Source organism: Myxocyprinus asiaticus, chromosome 19 (assembly GCF_019703515.2).
Source record: "Myxocyprinus asiaticus isolate MX2 ecotype Aquarium Trade chromosome 19, UBuf_Myxa_2, whole genome shotgun sequence".
In the NCBI taxonomy this organism is placed as follows: domain Eukaryota; kingdom Metazoa; phylum Chordata; class Actinopteri; order Cypriniformes; family Catostomidae; genus Myxocyprinus; species Myxocyprinus asiaticus.
The window spans coordinates 40546858-40567184 of NC_059362.1; the positions used below are offsets into that span (position 1 = coordinate 40546858).

A 20327-nucleotide genomic window follows, 5' to 3' on the forward strand; every position below is an offset into this window, starting at 1 on the left:
GGTTGCTACCATACACTGCAGTATAGGAGGAGAATGTGAGCCTCAAAGCATAGTCGATGAATTATTTTTTTTGCAGGGAAAGTTTAGACACATTTTTACATGTATAAATCTTTGATACAGTACACAAATCATTGGACATGCTGTAATTAAAAGTTGGAAAAAAATCTTTTGCCATTTTACAGTGGACTTTTAAAAATATATATAGAATAAAAATGGGCAGATTAAATGAATATCAAGCTTTATTGGCAAGGGAAACTTAAACATACATTGTCGATGCATTATTAGACACTATACAAATATAAAGCATATTGAATGCTGAAGTTTAATTATCTGAAGTTTAAAATCTCAAAGCTATTATTTTCTCTGGCTGCAGTTCAGTCTCTACAAGAATACCTGGCTTGCTGAATGGCCACATCCTTCTCTGTCTCTAACGGGGTACAAGCTGGATCTCTCTCGTGCAGTTTTGCTTTTGACACTGGTTCAAATGACAGTGAGTGAGCATTTTTGGGCAATGCATAGAGATACGGCAGCTTGCCCGTATCTCTCCCACACCTGGCTCACCACTTGTGGGTGAATTCTTCATTCAATAATCTGCTAGCGTATTTATTATGCCAGGGACAAGTGTTGCATGTAATAAGCATGCACTGCTCCACACAATCAGTCAAGCGTGTACCTCCTGGAAATGTATATATGCCAATTTTAAATACAGGAAGTGGAAAAATGTAGGGAAGTGAATTTCCATAAAAGTGAAAAGATGGACAGTCAACAATTAATTGCAGCCCTAGACATACTATAAACATAAGTAATATTAGACTTAGAGTCCACTCAATGGGTTTTACTGTCTATATGTTCAAGATCATGTCTAATTATCATAACAACCCATTATTTGTTGAGTTTGTCAACTGGTTTCTTGCATGGCCACACACTGTATTAACAACGTATGTGTCTGATCAAAGTAAGTATGATTCGATGTGATAGTTTTGTTCACTTTTAGATGTAAGGTGCACAGATATAGTGTCTGATCTATGCCTCAACGGAATTTGCATTTGCAAAATAAACCATATTTACTGGGGTTAGCCTCAAAATAGAACACATCTGGCTTGTGCCTATAAGAAATTTAACTGTAGGTAAATGTAAATGTAAGCATAGAATAGATTACCTCTATTAAGCAGGTATTATTAAGATACCACTTTTGAACAGGGTTACTTAAAACACCCTAGTATCAAGATTTCATTCTTACACATAATTTTTGCAGTTAAATTGCATTGCTAACCATATGCTTGTGTTTACGTTGAACAATTCTCAATTTTGTTTCATGCTTTGTTCAATCCAGTTGACAAACTTGGAGACACGGGTGTACACTCCTGGTTTCATGGCAGTGGCACAGCCAATACCCCATGATGTCACTCCCTGGAGAACATATCTGTTTTGTGCGTAGCAGACGAGAGGCCCACCACTGTCACCCTAAACAAAAGACGACAAGAGAGAACAGGAAAAAACGCTTGTATAAATAACTGTAAGGTCATACTATCATTGCAAACAGAATAAAAATCAAAGAATTTATAACCAAAACTTAAAAAGATGATTCCCTGTGTTTAGCTCTATTTAGTTGGGACAATGTTTCACAGACATACTTTGCCATTTTAATCTCGCCTGTTTTGCGTGCAGTCTTCCGACTGACCCGATTTACTTTCTTAATGCATGTTCCTGGTATTATTGTGCACAAGTCAATGGGGCAGGTTATACCAAAGAGACATTTTTAGTCTTTGAGATTGTTCATCAAAATATATACTTGCTCCACTTCTGAAATTATTTCAGTATGGAACACCAACTTTTCACAAGCACTACGTAATTTGGATAAAACGAGTTGTGTTTTAATAATAATATATTTTAACAGCCATCACATTGGGAGTGCTTCTATGATGCCTAGATTATGTCTACATTAGCAGCTTTAGAGAGTTTTAGAACAGAGTCGATGAAGTCACTGAATATAGAGATTCTATAGTCCTGTATAATCCATGGGTGTTTTTTAATCTGTGGAAATGAGACTTCACTGTTAACTCCTTTACCTCACAACTGCCAGTTTCACCATCTATGATTCCTGCACACATCTCATAGTCCTTCACACGGCCATCCAAATTGGATTGAAGGTTGCAGACTTTGTTCTCAATTACTGGGATGATGATTTCTTTCAGGTAACCTTCTCCACCAGTTCCTGAGAAACAGAAAAGCTTGAATCTATGAAATCTTCAATCTTTAAAGGGTTAGTTCATGCAAAATGAAAATTCTCTCATCATTTATTCACCCTCATTGCATCCCAGATGTGTATGACTTTCTTTCTACAGCAGAACACAAACAAAGATTTTTAGAGGAATATCTCAGCTCTGTAGGTCCATACAATGCAAGTGAATGGTGATCAGGCCAGCAATCCAGTTGGTTTTGGGTGAGCACAGCAAAATGTAACTCCTTTTTCTATGTACATCTTGACAGCCATCTCCTTCCATGATTTCATGCTCAATTACACTTCCTATAGCACCACCTAGGGCTCTGTGCATGAGTCAAGCACTAGGAAGTGTAATCAAGCTTGAAATCATAATCGTGCCTAGAGACTGCAATGGCAAAATGTTCAGTGAAAAAGGAGCTACATTTGGTCTGTTCTCAGCCAAAACCAACTGGATCACTTCAGAAGACATTGATTAAACCACTGGTGTCTGATGGATTATGTTTATGCAGACTTTATCTCCTTTTTGGAGCTTCAAATGCCTGAATACCATTTACTTGCATTGTATGGACCTACAGAGCTGAAAAATTCTTCTAAAAATCTTCCTTTGTGTTCAGTAGAAACAAGAAAGTCATACACATCTCAGATGGCATGAGGGTGAGTAAATGATGGAAAAATGTAAATTTTTGGGTGAACTATTCCTTTAAGTCTGTAAGTCAGAAATGCTATTAAACAATATATAACAATGTATTTGATTAAGAACCTGTTTTGCTCCTAAGCCACCTACCCTGTGTGTTTCCCCAGCCTGTTACATGGCATTCAGTACCTCTGGGTACAATATAATCCTTTTCTGGTAGGCAAGCAATCGACACCTTATCGTTTATTACTGCAGGCCTAAAATGAGGCACATTTTGAGTTTGCACTCTTAAAGTCATCAATAAATGTTGTTAACATAGATTGCACTAGAAAGCTAAAATTGCTCTTAATTTTACACAATGTAGAAGTAAAAAAAAAAAAAGTATTCCTTTGTTTTACAGGATTTTGAGATAATTAGTGGGTAATTTTTCAATTGCTACAGTTCAATTGCTACAATTACAGACATCAGCAATGGACAACAGAAGACTATCTAACCTATCTAACTTGAGAAGAGCAATGTCAGCCCCATCTGGTCCCATAATAATCTTAGAAACATCTCGCTCCTGCTTGGATGGTCCTATCGCACGTTTGGCGTGGATTCCAAGGAAGATCTTGATGGCGGATGGACTCTGAGACCAATCATGGTTTTCTCTAATGATAGATACACATTTAACATTTCATCATTAATAGGGACATGCACAGACATTTTGGAGGACAGGGGCTCAAGTGGAAAAAAAGGGAACTTCTCATAATTATTTATTTTAAAACACATTTTTTTAAACAAAACGTTAAATATATTAACACAACTCTGACTTCCTTACCAATTTATTTTAATTCCCTCACACTCATGCAATTGTTTCATACTCAACAGATTTCTACAAAATAATCAGTTCACACGGAGACCATGGTCTTCTTTAGTATTCACTAGGTTTATCACAAGAGCAGGCAACAACAAAGGAAACGTCATGGTTACTGGTGTAACCTCCGTTCCTTGATGGAGGGAACGAGACGTTGGTGTCGATGTAGTGACACTAGCGGTCACTCTTGGGAGCCCGAAACACCTCTGGTCTTTGATAAAAGGCCAATTGAAAATTGGCGAGTGGTATTTGCATGCCACTCCCCCGGACATACGGGTATAAAAGGAGCTGGTATGCAACCACTCATTCAGGTTTTACGCTGAGGAGCCGCTATAAGGTCCGGCCATTTCAGCGGGTAGTTCAGCGTTGTGGCAGGAGGGACCAACGTCTCGTTCCCTTCATCAGGGAATGGAGGTTACACCAGTAACCATGACGTTCCCTATCTGTCACTCACTCGACGTTGGTGTCGATGTAGTGACACTAGGGGTCCCTATACAAAACGCCACAAGGCTGAACTGTGTTACGTGAACTGGCGGTGTGTGGTGGGCAGACTTGCTGTGTGCCTCATAGCCAGCACACCAGGTCGACACGTAATCTCCCCCAACACAGTTATGAGTGTCGAACGGCCCTTTTTGGGGACAAGTCGACTACCCAAAGATAGAAACAGGCTTAACCCATTCGTGGCCTCTTTTCCCCTTCTCTTTTTCCACTCCCTAAAAAAGAAGGGGGATTATCCTACTGGGCCACCGGGTCTAGTCGGGGGGTGTCCCTCCCAAGGGGAAGACACCGCGGAGACCACACCACGCCCCAAGAGAGGGAGGGGATATTTAAGTGGAAGAATACATCACATGGTCTTTCCAACCATGTGGGGAGCCTTCAAGGTAGATCCTGCCCAATGGGGGAGAAGTTACTACAAACATGGAGACTGGGGCAGAGGGGCTCTGCCCAAGGAAGACGCAGTTTGCCAGCAGGGAAACGAACTAGCGGAGGATATAGATCGCATGGGGTTTAGCCTTACAGGGAACCACCACATGCGGAGCACCTACCCCAGAACAGGGCTCTTAGTTAGCACGTGTACTGGGCTGGCAGTGAGTCTATCTGAAAACTCGACTGCCACAGGGCTCAGAGGAAGTCAACCAGGGAACAAATTTTGTGAACACTGCTGGGAATTAACGGTGCACGTCTTCAGCTCAAAAGGAGGTGGAAGGCGCTATGTGCAAGCGATACACCCGGCCGGCTATCCCGGGCTTATCCGCTCGTGTTGCGTGCCACTACCTGGGACAAAACCGGTTCCACCCGGAGGTTGTAGAACCTTGCAAAGGTGTTGGGTGTTGCCCAGCCCGCTGCTCTGCAAATGTCTTTTAGAGAGGCACCTCTGGCCAGGTCCCAAGAAGCCGCTACACCACGGGTAGAATGGGCTCGTAGCCCTACCGGGGCGGCATGTTTTGGGCGAGATATGCCATAGTTATGGCATCAACGAGCCAGTGGGCGATCCTCTGCTTGGAGACAGCGCTTCCTATGCGCTGTGCGCCAAAGCAGACAAAGAGCTGCTCAGAGACTCTAAAGCTCTGCGTGCGATCCAAATAGATGCGTAAAGCGTGCACCGGACACAGCACCGACAGGGCTGGGTCTGCCTCCTCCTGGGGCAGTGCTTGCAGGTTCACCACCCGGTCCCTAAAAGGGGTGGTGGGAACCTTGGGCACATAGCCCGTTCGAGGTCTCAGGATCACGTGATAATAACCCGGACCGAACTCCAGGCACGTTTCACTGACAGAGAACGCTTGCAGGTCACCTACCCTCTTGATGGAAGTGAGCGCAGTCAGGAGGGCAGTCTTCAAGGAGAGTACCTTAAGCTTGGCTGACTGCAAAGGCTCAAAGGGGCTCTCTGTAGACCCTGAACAACTACGGAGAGATCCCATGAGGGAACGAGGCGCGGTCTGGAGGGATTCAGCCTCCTGGTGCCTCTTAGGAACCTGATGATCAGGTCGTGTTTCCCTAAGGACTTACCGTCAACTGCGTCGTGGTGTGCTGCTATGGCAGCAACGTACACCTTCAAGGTGGAAGGGGTCAGCCTCCCTTCCAGCCTCTCCTGCAGGAAGGAAAGCACTGATCCAACTGCGCATCTCTGGGGGTCTTTGTGTCGGGAAGAACACCACTTAGCGAATAGACGCCACTTAAAGGCATACAGGCTTCTCGTAGAGGGGGCCCTAGCCTGAGTGATCGTGTCTACCACCTAAGACCACTTAGGTCTTCCGCGTCCCATCCAGGGACCAGACATGGAGATTCCAGAGGTCTGGGCGCGGGTGCCAGAAGGTGCCCCGTCCCTGAGAAAGAAGGTCCTTCCTCAGGGGAATTCGCCAGGGGAGAGCTGTCGCGAGGAGCGTGAGGTCCGAGAACCACATCTGGGTGGGCCAGTGGGGTGCTACCAGGACGACCTGCTCCTCGTCCTCCCTGACCTTGCACAGAGTCTGTGCAAGCAGGCTCACTGGGGGAAATGCATATTTGCGTAGTCCGGGGGGCCAGCTGTGTGCCAGCGCATCTATGCCGAGGGGAGCCTCGGTGAGGGCATACCAGAGCGGGCAGTGGGAGGATTCTTGGGAGGCGAACAGGTCCACCTGTGCCCGTCCGAATCGACTCCAAATCAGCTGGACCACTTGAGGGTGGAGTCTCCACTCTCCCCTGAAGGAAACCTGCCGTGACAGCGCGTCCGCTGTAGTGTTGAGGTTGCCCGAGATGTGAGTGGCTCGCAGCGAATTGAAGTGCTGCCGACTCCGGAAGGAGGAGATGGCGGGCGAGTTGTGACATACAGCGAGAGCGCAGACCACCTTGGCAGTTGACATATGCTACCGCTGCCGTGCTGTCCATCTGAACTAACATGTGCTTGCCCTGGATCAACGGCCGGAACCTCCGCAGGGCGAGCAGAATTGCCAGTAACTCGAGGCAGTTTTGGTTTTCGAGACAGCGCCCCAGCCCGTTTTGGAGGAGTCTGTCATGACCACGACGTGCCTGGAGACCAGTTCTAGGGGAACACCTGCTCGTAGAAATGAGAGGTCGGTCCAAGGGCTGAAAAGACGGTGACAGACCGACGTAATGGTCACGCGGTGTGTCCCGTGGCGCCATGCCCGTCTCGGGACTTGAGTCTGAAGCCAGTGCTGAAGCGGCCTCATATGTATCAACCCGAGCGGGGTGGCCACCGCCGAGGATGCCATATGCCCCAGGAGCCTTCAAACAGGCCAGCACCGACTGGGCGCGCTCGTTCGTAAGGCGCGCTGTCAAAGAGACTGAGTCCAACTCCAAACCGAGAAAAGAGATGCTCTGAACCGGGAGGAGCTTGCTATTTTCCCTGTTGACCTGAAGCCCTAGTCGGCTGAGGTGTGAGAGCACCAGGTCCCTGTGTGCGCATAACATGTCTCGAGAGTGAGCTAGGATTAGCCAGTCGTCGAGATAGTTGAGAATGCGAATGCCCACCTCCCTTAACGGGGCAAGGGCAGCCTCTGCGATCTTCGTAAAGACGTGAGGAGACAGAGACAGGCCGAAAGGGAGGACTTTGTACTGATACGCCTGACCCTCGAACACGAACCGCAGGAAGGGTCTGTGTCGAGGAAGGATTGAGACGTGAAAGTACGCATCCTTCAGGTCTACCGCCACGAACTAATCTTGATGCCGGACGCTCGCCAGAATGCGTCTTTGCATCAGCATCTTGAACGGGAGTCTGTGTAAAGCCCGGTTCAGTACTCTCATGTCCAAGATTGGCCTCAACCAACCGCCTTTTTTCAGTACTTCATCTCGGCTGGAGGAACAGGTTCTATCGCATCCTTCCGTAGGAGGGTAGCGATCTCCGCGCGCAGGGTGACAGCGTTTTCGCCCTTGACCAAGGTGAAGTGAATACCGCTGAACCTGGGTGGGCGCCTTTCGAACTGAATCGCGTAGCCGAGTCGGACGGTCCGGACCAGCCACTGCGACGGATTGTAAAGCGCAAGCCACGTGTCCAAATTCCGCGTGAGGGGGACCAAGGGGACAACATCGTCGGACGTACCGGCAGGTGGGGCCTCGCGGCAGAGCGAGAGGAGCCACAGCACATCGTGGCGTGCTGATTCTAGGGACATCGAAGCACTTACCTGGCTCCTTGTGACCACCCCCGGAACTGCCTGGGACGGGGGAGGAAGAGGCCTGTCCTCGTAACCCGTGGAGGCTGCTACATTGGGGGCGGCTGTGTGCCACATCTGGGCGCTCAGGGGCAGAAAGGGCACCGCTGGAGCGCCAATCCTGCAAGAAAAAGCCAGTGGACGGTAGTCGTGGTGACGACCGTACACACTGGGTATGGAGGAAAGGAAGCCGCTCTTTTGCTGAACTGTTGGGTACCGCAGCCACTTGGGCGTGCAGCGAATCAAACAAAAAGTCAACAAAAGGTTTTCCACCCGGCCCTCCACCGGGGGATGGAGTGGTCTTCCTACCAGCTCCACGTGAGTGGGTTCCCTCGTCCCTGGGTTGCCCGTCTCAGGGGTGCTTCGAGGACCTCTGTGGGTTCTTCAGCGCCGGCTGTGAGATGGGTGGCGTCAGCTTCCTGCGGTGAGCTCCACGCCGGGGCCGGGCCGAAGGGGCAGGCTGCGGCGGAGCCGGTGCAGTCACCGCAGGGGGACGCCCTTGGCGACGAGCAGACGGGGTGCGGGATCTTGAGCCGTGCCGGGGCAGGATGTGCCGGATTGCTTCCGTCTGCTGCTTCACCATTGAGAACTGCTGGGCAAAGTCCTCAACGGTGTCGCCGAATAGGCCCGCTTGGGAAATGGGGGCAGCGAGGAACTGTGTCTTGTCGGCCTCGCCCATCTCGACCAGGTTGAGCCACAGGTGACGCTCCTGGACCACTAGTGTGGCCATCGTCCGCCCGAGAGACCACGCCGTGACCTTCATCGCCCGGAGGGCGAGGTTGGTTGCCGAGCGCAGTTCCTGCATCAAATCTGGGGTGGAATTACCCTCGTGCAGTTCTTTCAGCGCCTTGGCTTGGTGGACCTGCAGGAGAGCCATGGCGTGCAGGGCAGAGGCGGCTTGTCCAGCAGCACTGTAGGCTTTAGCCGTCAGGGATGACGTGAGCCTACAGGGCTTGGACGGGTGCTTAGGGCATCCACGCCAGGTGGCGGCGCTCTGCGGGCATAAGTGCACCGCGAGCGCCTTATCCACCAGGGGAATCGCCGTATAGCCCCTGGCCGCCCCGCCATCGAGGGTAGTGAGAGCGGGGGAACTGCGGAGTCGGGGCCGGGCAGTGAAAGGTGCCTCCCACGACTTCGTCAGCTCCTCATGCACTTCCGGGAAGAATGGCACTGGAGCGGGGCGCGGCTGTTTAGAGCGATCCCATTGAGGTCCCCAAATCGCCCCCAGGGCTAGCCGCGCTAACCTCATACCCGTAGGTAGAAGGACCGAGGCGGGGAGCCGCTGGGGTGGCTTGCTTTCTTACGAAAGCAAGCCGCGACCGCAACGTTGCCATGGTCATGTTCTCGCAGTGAGAACATGAACCGTTCACAAACACTGCCTCCGTGTGGGTCGCGCCCAGACACGAAAGACAGCGATCATGACCATCCGAAGTTGAGAGAAAACAACCGCAACCAGGAATAACACACGATTGGAAAGGCATCTTTAGAAAGATGCGTCTTTAAAAAGACATTCCGTGTGTGCGCTCTCTATTTTCTCTATTTCTCTATTTTTAGAGAAATATACTCTTTTAGAGGGGAAAAATGCTCTTTCAGAAAATATACTCTCTAGTTTTTCTGCCGAAGTGCCCAGGGGCGTTCTCTGCAGTGCACCAGTGCAGAGGAGGGAGAAGCCGCTGAAATGCACCGTCAGATCCAGCAGAGGTGAATGAACCTGCTATTCAGCTCAATGAGCATGACCGTTCGGCTCCGAAGAGAAAATCTGAATGAGTGGTTGCATACCAGCTCCATGTCCGGGGGAGTGGCATGCAAATACCACTCGCCAATTTTCATTGGCCTTTTATCAAAGACCAGAGGTGTCTCGGGCTCCCAAGAGTGACCCCTAGTGTCACTACATCGACACCAACATCGAGTGAGTGACAGATAGGGAACTATGCCACAATGTGCATGTTTTCTCCTTCCTTTTCTGTATCCTTTCCTTTTTTTTTTCTTTTTTTTTTTTTTTTGCATTGTGCAGCCAAGCAACAGAATACTGAATTGCCTGAATACATTAATGTATTGATCAAATACATTATTATTATTATTATTGCTATTATAATTACACTTATCGTGCACGCGCACACACACACACACATACACAATAACTGATGGTGACAAGGACTTAATTTCACATTTGAGGGAGGGCTGTCTGTATCATGTAAAGATCTATAAGCATACAAAAAACTAATAGAATGGATAGTTATTAGATGAGGAGCCTACAGGGGTGTAAAGTAACTAATTACAAATTATCACGTTACTGTAACTACTTTTTCTCAAGAATTGTACTTTAAGTAGTTTAAAAATTGTACACTTTTACTTGAGTAAATTTTAAGTGCTGTAACTGTACTTTTACTGCGCTATTTTCCCACCATCTGTGTTAGCTACTTCCCTGTCCTGATTGACATTTTATTTCCTGATGTCTGTAGCTGCGCGCTGTTTGATAGACAGGCGGCTAATGTTTGAGCGCTAATGCGGGTACACGCCTAAACGATCAAATACACTTTATAATTCCGCCAGTGCCCGTCTTGGTTAGGATATAATGTAAATGCAATCGTTTATGTCTAAAGAGAACTTAAACAGTGGGACAAATTAAGTACAGTACATTAGCCTGTATGGCCATGATATATTGCCTTAGCTAAACTTTAGCTAACTTATTACATTAGCTAGTAGCTCATGAGTAATGCATGTTAGCAAGACACAAGTTAACTATATTTGTCTTATAGCTGTAAAGTCGAGGCACTGGTAGCTTAGTCTTTTGTTCATCACCACTCACCTCCACACAAGCCAAGAAAAACAACTGGGATAAGAGCTGGGAGGGGCTGCTGCCTGCCTGTGTGTCTGATGTGCCGATGTGTGCTGCACTGCTGTGCAGCGACGCAGAGGGAGGGAGGGCATCGGAACTTGATAAAGTCTCATCTCCCGACCTGATATTTTGATTTTTTTATAATTCAATAAATATATTTGTTTGACAGGGAAGCTGTGCGCAAACAGGAATATATATATTAATTTATAAAAAAAAATTTAAAAAGCACCCCAGAAAAAAGGGCACTTTCTCTCGAGGAAGAAAAAGGGCAGGTGCTCAAGCCCGCTTTGATGTCTATGTGTGCACGTGCCTGATCATTAATGAGATTGGAAAATAACAGAAAAAAAGAAAGAAAACATCAATTGAAACCTTGCATTTTCTATTCTTGTACAGCCAAATGGTAAAGTAAAAAAAAGAAAAACAAAAAGCAACTCACCCCTTAATACAATGTGCTGCAGTTAGTACCCACTGTGGATCAATTAGTGTTCCACCACAGAAATGTTGTTTGCTAGTGCTATGACAAAACATCACTGTTAATAACTGACAAAAGATACCCTAAAGCAAATAACAATGTTTTTGTTTGTACATAGAATTTATGAAGTTTTATAACTGTAATTATAAAGGCAGAGAATGGAAGTTTGCATACCTTGGCCTGAAACTGATCTGCCATGGCCAGGAGTGTGGTTTGGAAATGCATCCCCCAACAATCCGCCCAAAGCAGCTTTTAGGTTTTATCGCTGGTTCTCCACATTTAAGGCCCTCTGATAAGAAGGCAATTAGCGTGTCATGTATCTTACATAGCAAGACAATTTCACTTACTGTGCAAGAATTATTTCACTTGAGAATTTCTATGACATTGGAGTCTAAACATTTCCAAGCGGAATATTTAGAATCTTTACCACAGTCTGGAATCTGACAGTAATCCCATTCCTGATTTGGGTCTGTTGTATAGCACCAAGGTCCATTCTCATCATTATCTGGGTTACGGCATTGCTAACAGAATAACCCATTAAAACCATGTTAAACCATGATATATTGTTCTTTCAACTTATAATTCAACATAAACTAAGACCTACATTAGACTCCAGGCCCTTGTCTGGATGTGTCTCAGGGGTAAAACTGGCATGCTGGTGAGGGGTCATAGAACTCCATTTTTGGCAGGTCACTCCCAATATAGTTGTAGATATGGGACCCCTGTAATCTGCACCATTTCCAACCTTACAATCTTAAAAAAGAAACAAAGAACATTGCAACTCACACCCTCCCTGGTGCAACGACTGATGTTCTGGTGGGAGGCTCACCTGTGAATATGCTGGGTTTGCTGTTACACTTCTCAATTTTGCAATACTCCCACCTAACAGAGGGGTCAGTGGTGTAGCACCAAGGGGCTAGGTCACCATCTGGGTTCCTGCACAGGTTCCTCCTCAGATCTCTGCATGATGGTACAAAACCATAAAATCAGGAGACAAAGGGAAAAATTGCAACAGCTCAAGATTATGCTTTTTGTCATAGTCTTTTAAGACCACCACATAAACTCATACTGATTTTGAATGTCTATGTGTGATTCCACAACACATCAAACAAACAAAAGCTTTAGGCTCTGTTCCCACCTGGTATTAAGATGCATTTTTGGTGATCCAATCACATGTGGTCAGTCCTAAATACAGGACTAAACAGGGTCTAAACCATTTTGTGTTCAGATCACAAAAACCACAAACGAATGTGGACAAAAATGCACATGTCCATCACATTTGAGGTGTGAACGCTAATCAGTCCTGTACACGTCCCAGCAGCAGTGAAGCTTCACCCCTCGCCTGTCAATAAACCGCTGCGCTAAAACAAGAGTTTAAACTTTGCCATTTACGAACGGCTTTACAAGGAAATAATCGTCCGTTTGGAAAATTTTAAAAAGCGGACACATACACAATCATGAGAGCTTCACGGATCTTCTTTAGTGTGTCTGATATCAACACAGATGACAAGCACGAGCACAAGCACCTTTAATACAGGTAATAACAGAATTCTGCTTAAAAAGTTACTGGGAGAAACATCGTGCCATGTTTTTGACTTTGTTGTGCTTTAATATTGTGCAGCAACACACTGACATTGTGATTGATATATGTCATCATGAAATCAAGACCCTCCCCTCCAAATCTGAACACAAGTGGTCACAGGAGACACACTTAAGTGACCAGGTTTAAACAGTGATGTGTCTCACCTGACCACATGTGATCGGACCACCCAAGACGCATTGTAATACCAGGTGGAAACGGGGCCTTAAAGGCATAAAGTGATTTGTCTTACGCTCCTGGGAAGTCCTCAGGTGTATAGAAAGGAACATGTGGTTCACTGGATGTCCAGAACTGGCACTGTTTTCCACTAACGGTCTCTGATATGGCACCACGGTATGAGCTTCCATCACCTTTATAACATTCCTTCCCCTCAGGGATGACTGGCTCCTCTGGGAATCAAATGTTTTTGTTACATATGGCACTTTCACCAGTTGTAGTGGCACATGAAATAAACAAAAAAAAAAAATAAATTTGACAAGTTTTTGAGTCATGTAATAACTTCTTCCAAACAGACCAGGTTTCGGCTGATCTCCGCAGCTGGGCACATTGCAGTACTCCCAGCGGGTGTCAGGGTCTGTGGTATAACACCAGGGACTTCTTGAATTATCAGGATTCCTGCAGTAATTCCCTTCAAAGATTCTGGAATGGAAAGGTTCTTCTAGTTAATTATGGCAAACACATGGATACCTTAACAGCAACCAAAACCAGTTTATCAAAACTGCTGCATCGATGCTTACGTGCATGGGTAGTTCACTGGAATTTTGTTGTGCATGTGAGGAGTTTGAGATGCCCAGTGCTGGCAAGTTTTCCCCGATTCCGTCACAGAAATAGTACCACTGTAGGTGCTACCCCGTCCAGTCACACAGGTAAGCTCTGGTATAATTGTGGGTGCTTTAGTTGCAACAAAAAAACAAAAAAAAATCAATGAATGTTGAACTAATTATTTGATGCAAAACTTAGTTTCAGACTGATAAAAAGGCAGTACTGCATAGAGGAATGAGGCAGTAATCCCAGCGAATATTTGGACTAGTGGTGTAGCACCATGGCATGAACTCTCCTTCTGAGGACCTACAATAGTTCTCCTCCAAATACAGCTCAGGACGGCTAAAAAAAATTAAAAAAAAATAAAAAATCATTAAAGTGTATACTTGAACACATTTGGAAATGTATCAATATTTACAGTACATACAAAAACAATCACAAATGATTCTCGAGGCACTATTTGGGCTTACTCAGATATCACAACTTCTCAAAAGCCCTTTCAGTTCTCTGAGAAATGTATTAGCTTTTACAAAAACTCTAAAGACTGCCAATGGTTCCTTCAGTAGCAAATAGGTTTTTTCCCCCCTCAGGCTTTTAGGCTTCTGGAAATATTTAAGTGCAAACAATCACTTTATAAATGTGTAAGCATTGTTTATTGTTTTCTTGTATTCTTGTATAGTGATGTGCTGACATAAAGCTCTGTTGAATCTTGAATCTCATCAGTGAATGTTTTTTAGACACTTTGAAATAAATGTTGAAGTTCCTTGAATACATAAATAGGATTTTTGTGATTTTAAACTGTGCCTTGTGTTTCTCCAGATGGTTCAGCCAGTGTGGCATCTAAGAAACCCTAAATGCTTCTTTAAGTATCTTAATTTTACAAATTAAAACGTGCAATATCTCATTTATGCAATGTCAGTGATAATGTCTCACTCTGAAGGAGAGTAATCGTGGCTATGGGGGCTCTGAGAGTCCCAGCGTTGGCAGACATATCCATTTGCAGTGGTGAAGAGCTTGCCTCTGTAGAGTTCTCCATTGCATTGCATGCATTCCTCTGCAGATAATAAAGAGTAAGTCTTGTAAACTCACTAAAAAGACTCGGCTCATAAAAGTTATTAGTTCGGGAATCGGACAACACTGGTAGCACTGGTAACTGCAGCGCAGTTAAATGAACTGTTGAATGTACCTGTGCAATTAGTGATATCACAGTGCTCCCATCTTTTCTCTTGATCTGTGGTGTAGCACCAGGGACCCCCATTGTCTCCATTTGGGTTTCGACAAAAGTTGGATTCCAGGTCAGCTTCTGGATATGTCTTTGGTGTTATGCTGTGAGATAATACTGTTGAGGTTAATAAGCTGTTTGATGCAGTATTTCTGTTTTTCTTAAAGCCATTTCATTTTTTTATATAAATACAGTATCATAAATGTAAAGTCAGATTAGGACATGAGGAAATATACTTTGGCAAATGGGGGAAAGTTCCCTCCCACTGTTGGCATGTTCTTCCTGATTTTGTTGTGGATTTTGTCCCTCTGTATTCTGTGCCAGTGCCATTCACACATTCCAGTAAGTACACTGTATGAAGAAATCAATGCATGAACACAAGTCTAAAACTAATCTTTACATTGATATTGCAACATAAATGATTTTTTAAAAATGTACAAAAACTTTGTTTAGCCTGCAAAAAGTTTATTTTTTCTTGTTTGTGTTTTGATGCATCTGTAATTTTGTAATTTTAAGTGTAATCATTTCAGTTACTAATGATAAGTAAAATAATTTCCTCATTAATAGTTTTCATACATTTTTATCATTCATTACAGCAGTGGATCTCAACTAGTGGGTCACGATCAAAAATATATCAGTTTTTTTTTCTGATGGATGGCAGCAGGGAAAAAACAATGCTTCATTTAAATAATAAATGAATCTAATGATGCATTCTTAGGAACAGGGGCATCTCAGGATTTGAAAACAGCAGGGGCTATACACTCACTGAGCATTTTATAAGGAACAACTGTACACCTACTTATTTATGCAATTATATAAACAGCCAGTCCTGTTGCAGCAGTGAAATGCATACAATCATGCATATACTGGTCAGGAGCTTCAGTTAATGTTCATATTAACCATCAGAATGGGGAAAAAAATTTATCTCAGTGATTTCAACTGTGGCATGATTTTTGGTGCCAGACAGGCTGGTTTGAGTATTTCTGTACTGCTGATCTCCTGGGATTTTCACGCACAAAAGTCTCTAGAATTTACTCAGTTCTGTGGATGGAAATTTCTTGTTGATGAGAGAGGTCAACGGAGAATGGCCAGACTGGTTCAAGCTGACAGAAAGGCTATGATAACAATGGTAAAGGTGTACAATTGTAGTGAACAAAATAGCATCTCAGAATGCACAGCACATCGAACATTGAGGTGGATGGGCTACTACAGCAGAAGACCACGTCAGGCACTTTAATAGCACCATAGTGTTCCTAATAAAGTTCTCAGTGAGTGTATATTCACAATTATTATATAATGTTATTTTCATCTGTTCTTCAAAATATAATCAAGTGTGTTTCTTCAAATGCTTTTTGAAGAAATTACTTGTCATATGTCACTCCGAGTTGTCTTATGGGTCGCTTGCCACAGTGGCAGGTAGATGATCAAAATTACCCGCCACTACGCATTAAATAACCGCATTTGGCGGGTTGGTGGATATTGCTTTCAAAACCTGGTATTGTTGTTAAAATCCCAAAATTTCAGGGGAGGATAGAGCGGAGCCTCTAGTGGAATAAAATAAGACTTACCCTTTTTCTCATACAGGACATTACTCAATTTTTGTGTTACTTTATCAGTCTTAGAGTTGGTAGGTAGTGTTACACAATTCCGATCCCTCTCATTGTATGTAAAGGACCTGCAAATTACACACATGCATAGTATTTGTATCAATAGCCTAAATAGTCATAGTATTTCTTTAATATTATTGTAGCAAAGGGTCTGGGCCCAGTTGCAAATAACCCCTTGAGTTGAGAAAACCATTAGTTATAACTGAAAGTGTATTTTCACTAAGCATTTTAATAAGGGTTTTTTTTTTTGCAACCAGCTGCCGGTTCATACTGCAGCTTATTCTAGCCACTTAGGCTGGAGGACCTGCCTGACTGACATGTCAAGCGATCAGTCACTGTTCATATTGTTCTAATGTGCCATCCGGGCTTGTCCAAGATATATTATACCACAATAATAGAAACAGAAAGGACATAAAAATAAATGGCGAAAAATATATAATTTAGAAACTCTAAGTTCAATACTGTACAGTACAGAAAATTAGTTCAGGCTATTTCATACATGATTTCACAGACATACTGTAACTAACAAAACAAAGCAGAATATACAGTTCTACTAGTGAACACAAATTTGTTTCCATGTAGACTGACATAAAAGCCTATGTGCATTACTCTCAGGAGTTGTGTAAAGCCAGCCAATAAGACTAACACAAAGTATATTGAGAAAGTTTTTTCCAGTTTTGTGTGCAATATGCATCAAATAGTTAGTGAATGGACTGCATATAAGTATAAGAGTAGAGAAAATCACCATCTGCCATAGCTTCTTAATGTCAGATCAGACAACACTAGTTCATTTGTGAAAGGACTATTATACTGCAGAATAAATAGTTTTTTAGATGTGGTGTGAACTGCACCTGCATGTAAAAGACGTCTCTTTGTTACATCTGGCAGCACATTCTTCCGCTGATTTCACACTATACTGCCTGATGGTACTTTTCACTATACAGGCATCTTCAGTTTTAACATATGCCTTCAGAACATCTGTAGAATGTAAAAACCATTGGAAAAGGGGTAAGTTGAGTTTCAAGTCACACAGATTAGTGAAGGACATAGGTACAAACATGCAACCAACTGCTGGTTGCTCAAGAAAGCTGTTTCGATAGTTTTGTCATGATTTCTGTGGATTCTGCATATCTACATAGAGTCGATAAAATAATAATAGTGATATTATTATCCAAAGAATAGCATAGGATTTATAGACAAATGGAAGAGTTTTTGGGGAAGACTTGACCTGCTAAAGAGAGATGGACTCCATCTCTCCAGGGAAGGTGCCACTCTCCTCTCTAGTAATTTGGCTCATAGTCTTAATAGTGATAGTATTTGACTAACTGGGGCCCAGGTCAGGAAACAGACAAACTGGTTAATCCGAACATCTGCTAACTGCCTTGAGATGTTACACAGGCCACATAAACTACAACACATAGAGACTGTATCACCTAGATATCATATAGAGACTGTGTCTGTTCCCCGAACTACCAAACACAAACTCCTCACTAAATCATTTAGAAAACAATTTATTAAGGTCAAACTTGATTTTTTTTTTTTAAGATAAACATGATATAAAGGTTGTGCTACTAAACATTAGATCTCTTTCAACCAAAGCACTAATTTAAAATAAATTATTACAGATCATAGTTTGGATGCGCTCTGTCTGACCGAAACATGGCTTAAACAGGATGAATATATTAGTTTAAATGAATCTACTCCCCCAGGTTATTGTTATAAACATGAGCCTCCTTTGAAGGGTCGAGAAGGAGGTGTTACTACAATTTACAGTGAAGTAAATGACGTCCAGCAAGTTCAATAAATAAACTTCAATTAGTTCAAAATGTAGCTGCCAGAGTGCTGACTAGAACCAAGAAATATTATCATATTAGCCCCATTTTATCATCATTACACTGGCTACCTGTTACATTTTGTATTAATATTAACATTTTGTTAACTACATACAAAGCTTTGAATGAGCTAGCTCCACAGTACTTAAGTGACCTTCTGTCATGCTATATTCCATCATGTTCATTACGATCACAAAATTCTGGTCTGTTAATAGTTCCTAGATTATCAAAATCCACAAAAGGAGGTAGATCCTTTTCCTGTTTGGTTCCTAAACTATGGAATAGTCTCCCTAACAGTGTTCTGGACACAGACACACTCACTAAGTTTAAGCCTAGACTAAAGACTCATCTATTTTGCCAGGCATACACCTAATTTATCCATCAACTCACAATTAGGCTGCTTTAGTTAGGTCTGCCGGAAACAGAAACATTTCTCAGAAACATTTCTCATAATCTATAACCCTGCATTAAATTGAATGGCGTCTACACTAATATTATTCTATTTGTTTCCCTGTCTCAACCTCGGGATTCATATCCCGTATTTTACGATGGACTTCAGAGGATGAACTGATGCCAACTCCAACTGTAAGACATCGGATACTTCATATGCCACTGCCTGAACCTTGGACTGGTTGAACTGTGATGCACCTCATTGATCTCTGCCTGCATTACATTTGTCTATTGATGGACTACACTCTTGAAATGGAATACAAGAACTAACCAATGTAATACATCAGCCAACTAACAAAGGACAATGCATCAATGTGAACTTCTGCAGCTAATCCAGGATGGACTTTAAAGACATTAGTCATTGGGGTCGCGTGGCACCATGCGAGGTTCGGACGTGTGAACGGCGAGATCTGCTTACTTTGCTAGTTTTAATGCTTTTTGTGTCATAAACCGGTGAGATTCGTTACACCCTGATTCTTAACTGTTCTAGGAAGACAATATGTCAAAGAATTCAAAATCAAATAATGGAGACATTAAAAGACACTTATGCGCTCAAGCTGACACCCCCTGAGCAGCAGGCCGCAAGCCCAGGAGCCAATTTGGCCGGTGAAGTAAGGGAAATTCGGCGAGAACTGTTGAACGTGTCGGCAATGCTGATGAAGGTCATTGCTGAATTGGAGGATCTCGCTGTAATACGCTGATCGATCACTGCCATGGAGACAAAATTCACTGAGGTGGTTACAAGAGTGGGGGATGTTGAGAAAGGATCGATTATCTGGAGTCATCGGAGAGGGAATAGCTGCTAATCCGCTAGTGACCAGGGTGGATTTGGAGCATGTCTGGGAGAACCTGGAGGATTTGTAGAACCGTAACCGGTGGAATAATGTCTGAATTGTTGGAATTCCTGCTTGTTTGGCTCTTCTCGAGTCTGCTCGACATAACAGGCCATAAACTGGAAATCGAGCGAGCTCACAGGGTTCCGGCTCGGGGATCCGCTGAGGGAGGCAGGCCCCGATCAATTCTGGCCAAATTTCTGAGATCATCCTATAAATATCTTGTGTTACGCGAGGCGAGGAATAAAGGAAGGCTTTCTTGGAACAACCACAGCATTTTCTTTTTCCCAGACTTTGCAAATTCGACAAGAGAGAAACATGATCGATTCAAGGAATGCAAGAAACTCGTACATCAATGGAAGGTCGCTTTTGCACTGATGTTCCCGGCCAAATTGAGAATAGATGCTAAGGATGGCCACAAAATATTTACACTGCCCAGCAAGCAATTATCTTGTGATACTCACGTTGCAGCCAAGTGAGCCTGACTCACTGAACATTCATTTGACCATCCGAGGAAACTGAGTGCCTTTTTTTGTTTCTTTTTGTGCTGCTTCTGCCTAGCGACTGGAGTTGCTTTGCATTGTAGCACTCCTTCGGGACAGTGTTGTGTATGAATCTGCATGTTCTTTGTGCTTATGCCTCCTATTGTTTGGAGTTTGTTTTGTGGAGTATTTCTTGCAGGAAATTCAAATGGGCCAGCTTACTGAACATTCATTTGACTGCCCGAGGAAACAGAATTTTGTTGTTTTGTGCTGGTTCAGCTAGCGGCTGGAGCTTGTTTTGTGGAGGAACACACCTTCGGAGCAGTTATGTGGATGAATCTACATGTTCTTTGTATTTACTCCACCTAT

At 43.9% G+C, this 20327-nt stretch overlaps 1 protein-coding gene across 3 annotated transcripts in view; it reads right to left on the minus strand.

Annotated features, from left to right (window-relative positions):
- LOC127409864 (apolipoprotein(a)-like) overlaps positions 1-20327 on the minus strand; it is a 79190-nt gene that overhangs the window by 26200 nt on the left and 32663 nt on the right. Inside the window, exons 23-40 of one of the 3 annotated variants that reach the window (XM_051644774.1) lie at positions 17213-17339; positions 16323-16429; positions 14991-15105; positions 14719-14858; positions 14466-14586; positions 13756-13874; positions 13508-13661; positions 13285-13409; positions 13003-13159; positions 12000-12130; positions 11775-11923; positions 11598-11691; positions 11345-11459; positions 11135-11212; positions 3353-3508; positions 3009-3115; positions 2070-2215; positions 222-1464 (exon numbers count right to left, since the gene is read on the minus strand). In XM_051644774.1, coding sequence (XP_051500734.1) covers positions 1303-1464; positions 2070-2215; positions 3009-3115; positions 3353-3508; positions 11135-11212; positions 11345-11459; positions 11598-11691; positions 11775-11923; positions 12000-12130; positions 13003-13159; positions 13285-13409; positions 13508-13661; positions 13756-13874; positions 14466-14586; positions 14719-14858; positions 14991-15105; positions 16323-16429; positions 17213-17339 — 2303 coding nt within the window. In that variant the 3' untranslated portion in view covers positions 222-1302. Of the gene's footprint in view, positions 1-221; positions 1465-2069; positions 2216-3008; positions 3116-3352; positions 3509-11134; positions 11213-11344; positions 11460-11597; positions 11692-11774; positions 11924-11999; positions 12131-13002; positions 13160-13284; positions 13410-13507; positions 13662-13755; positions 13875-14465; positions 14587-14718; positions 14859-14990; positions 15106-16322; positions 16430-17212; positions 17340-20327 lie in introns of those variants that run through there. The other 2 variants (XM_051644775.1, XM_051644773.1) reach the window with 2 other exon arrangements.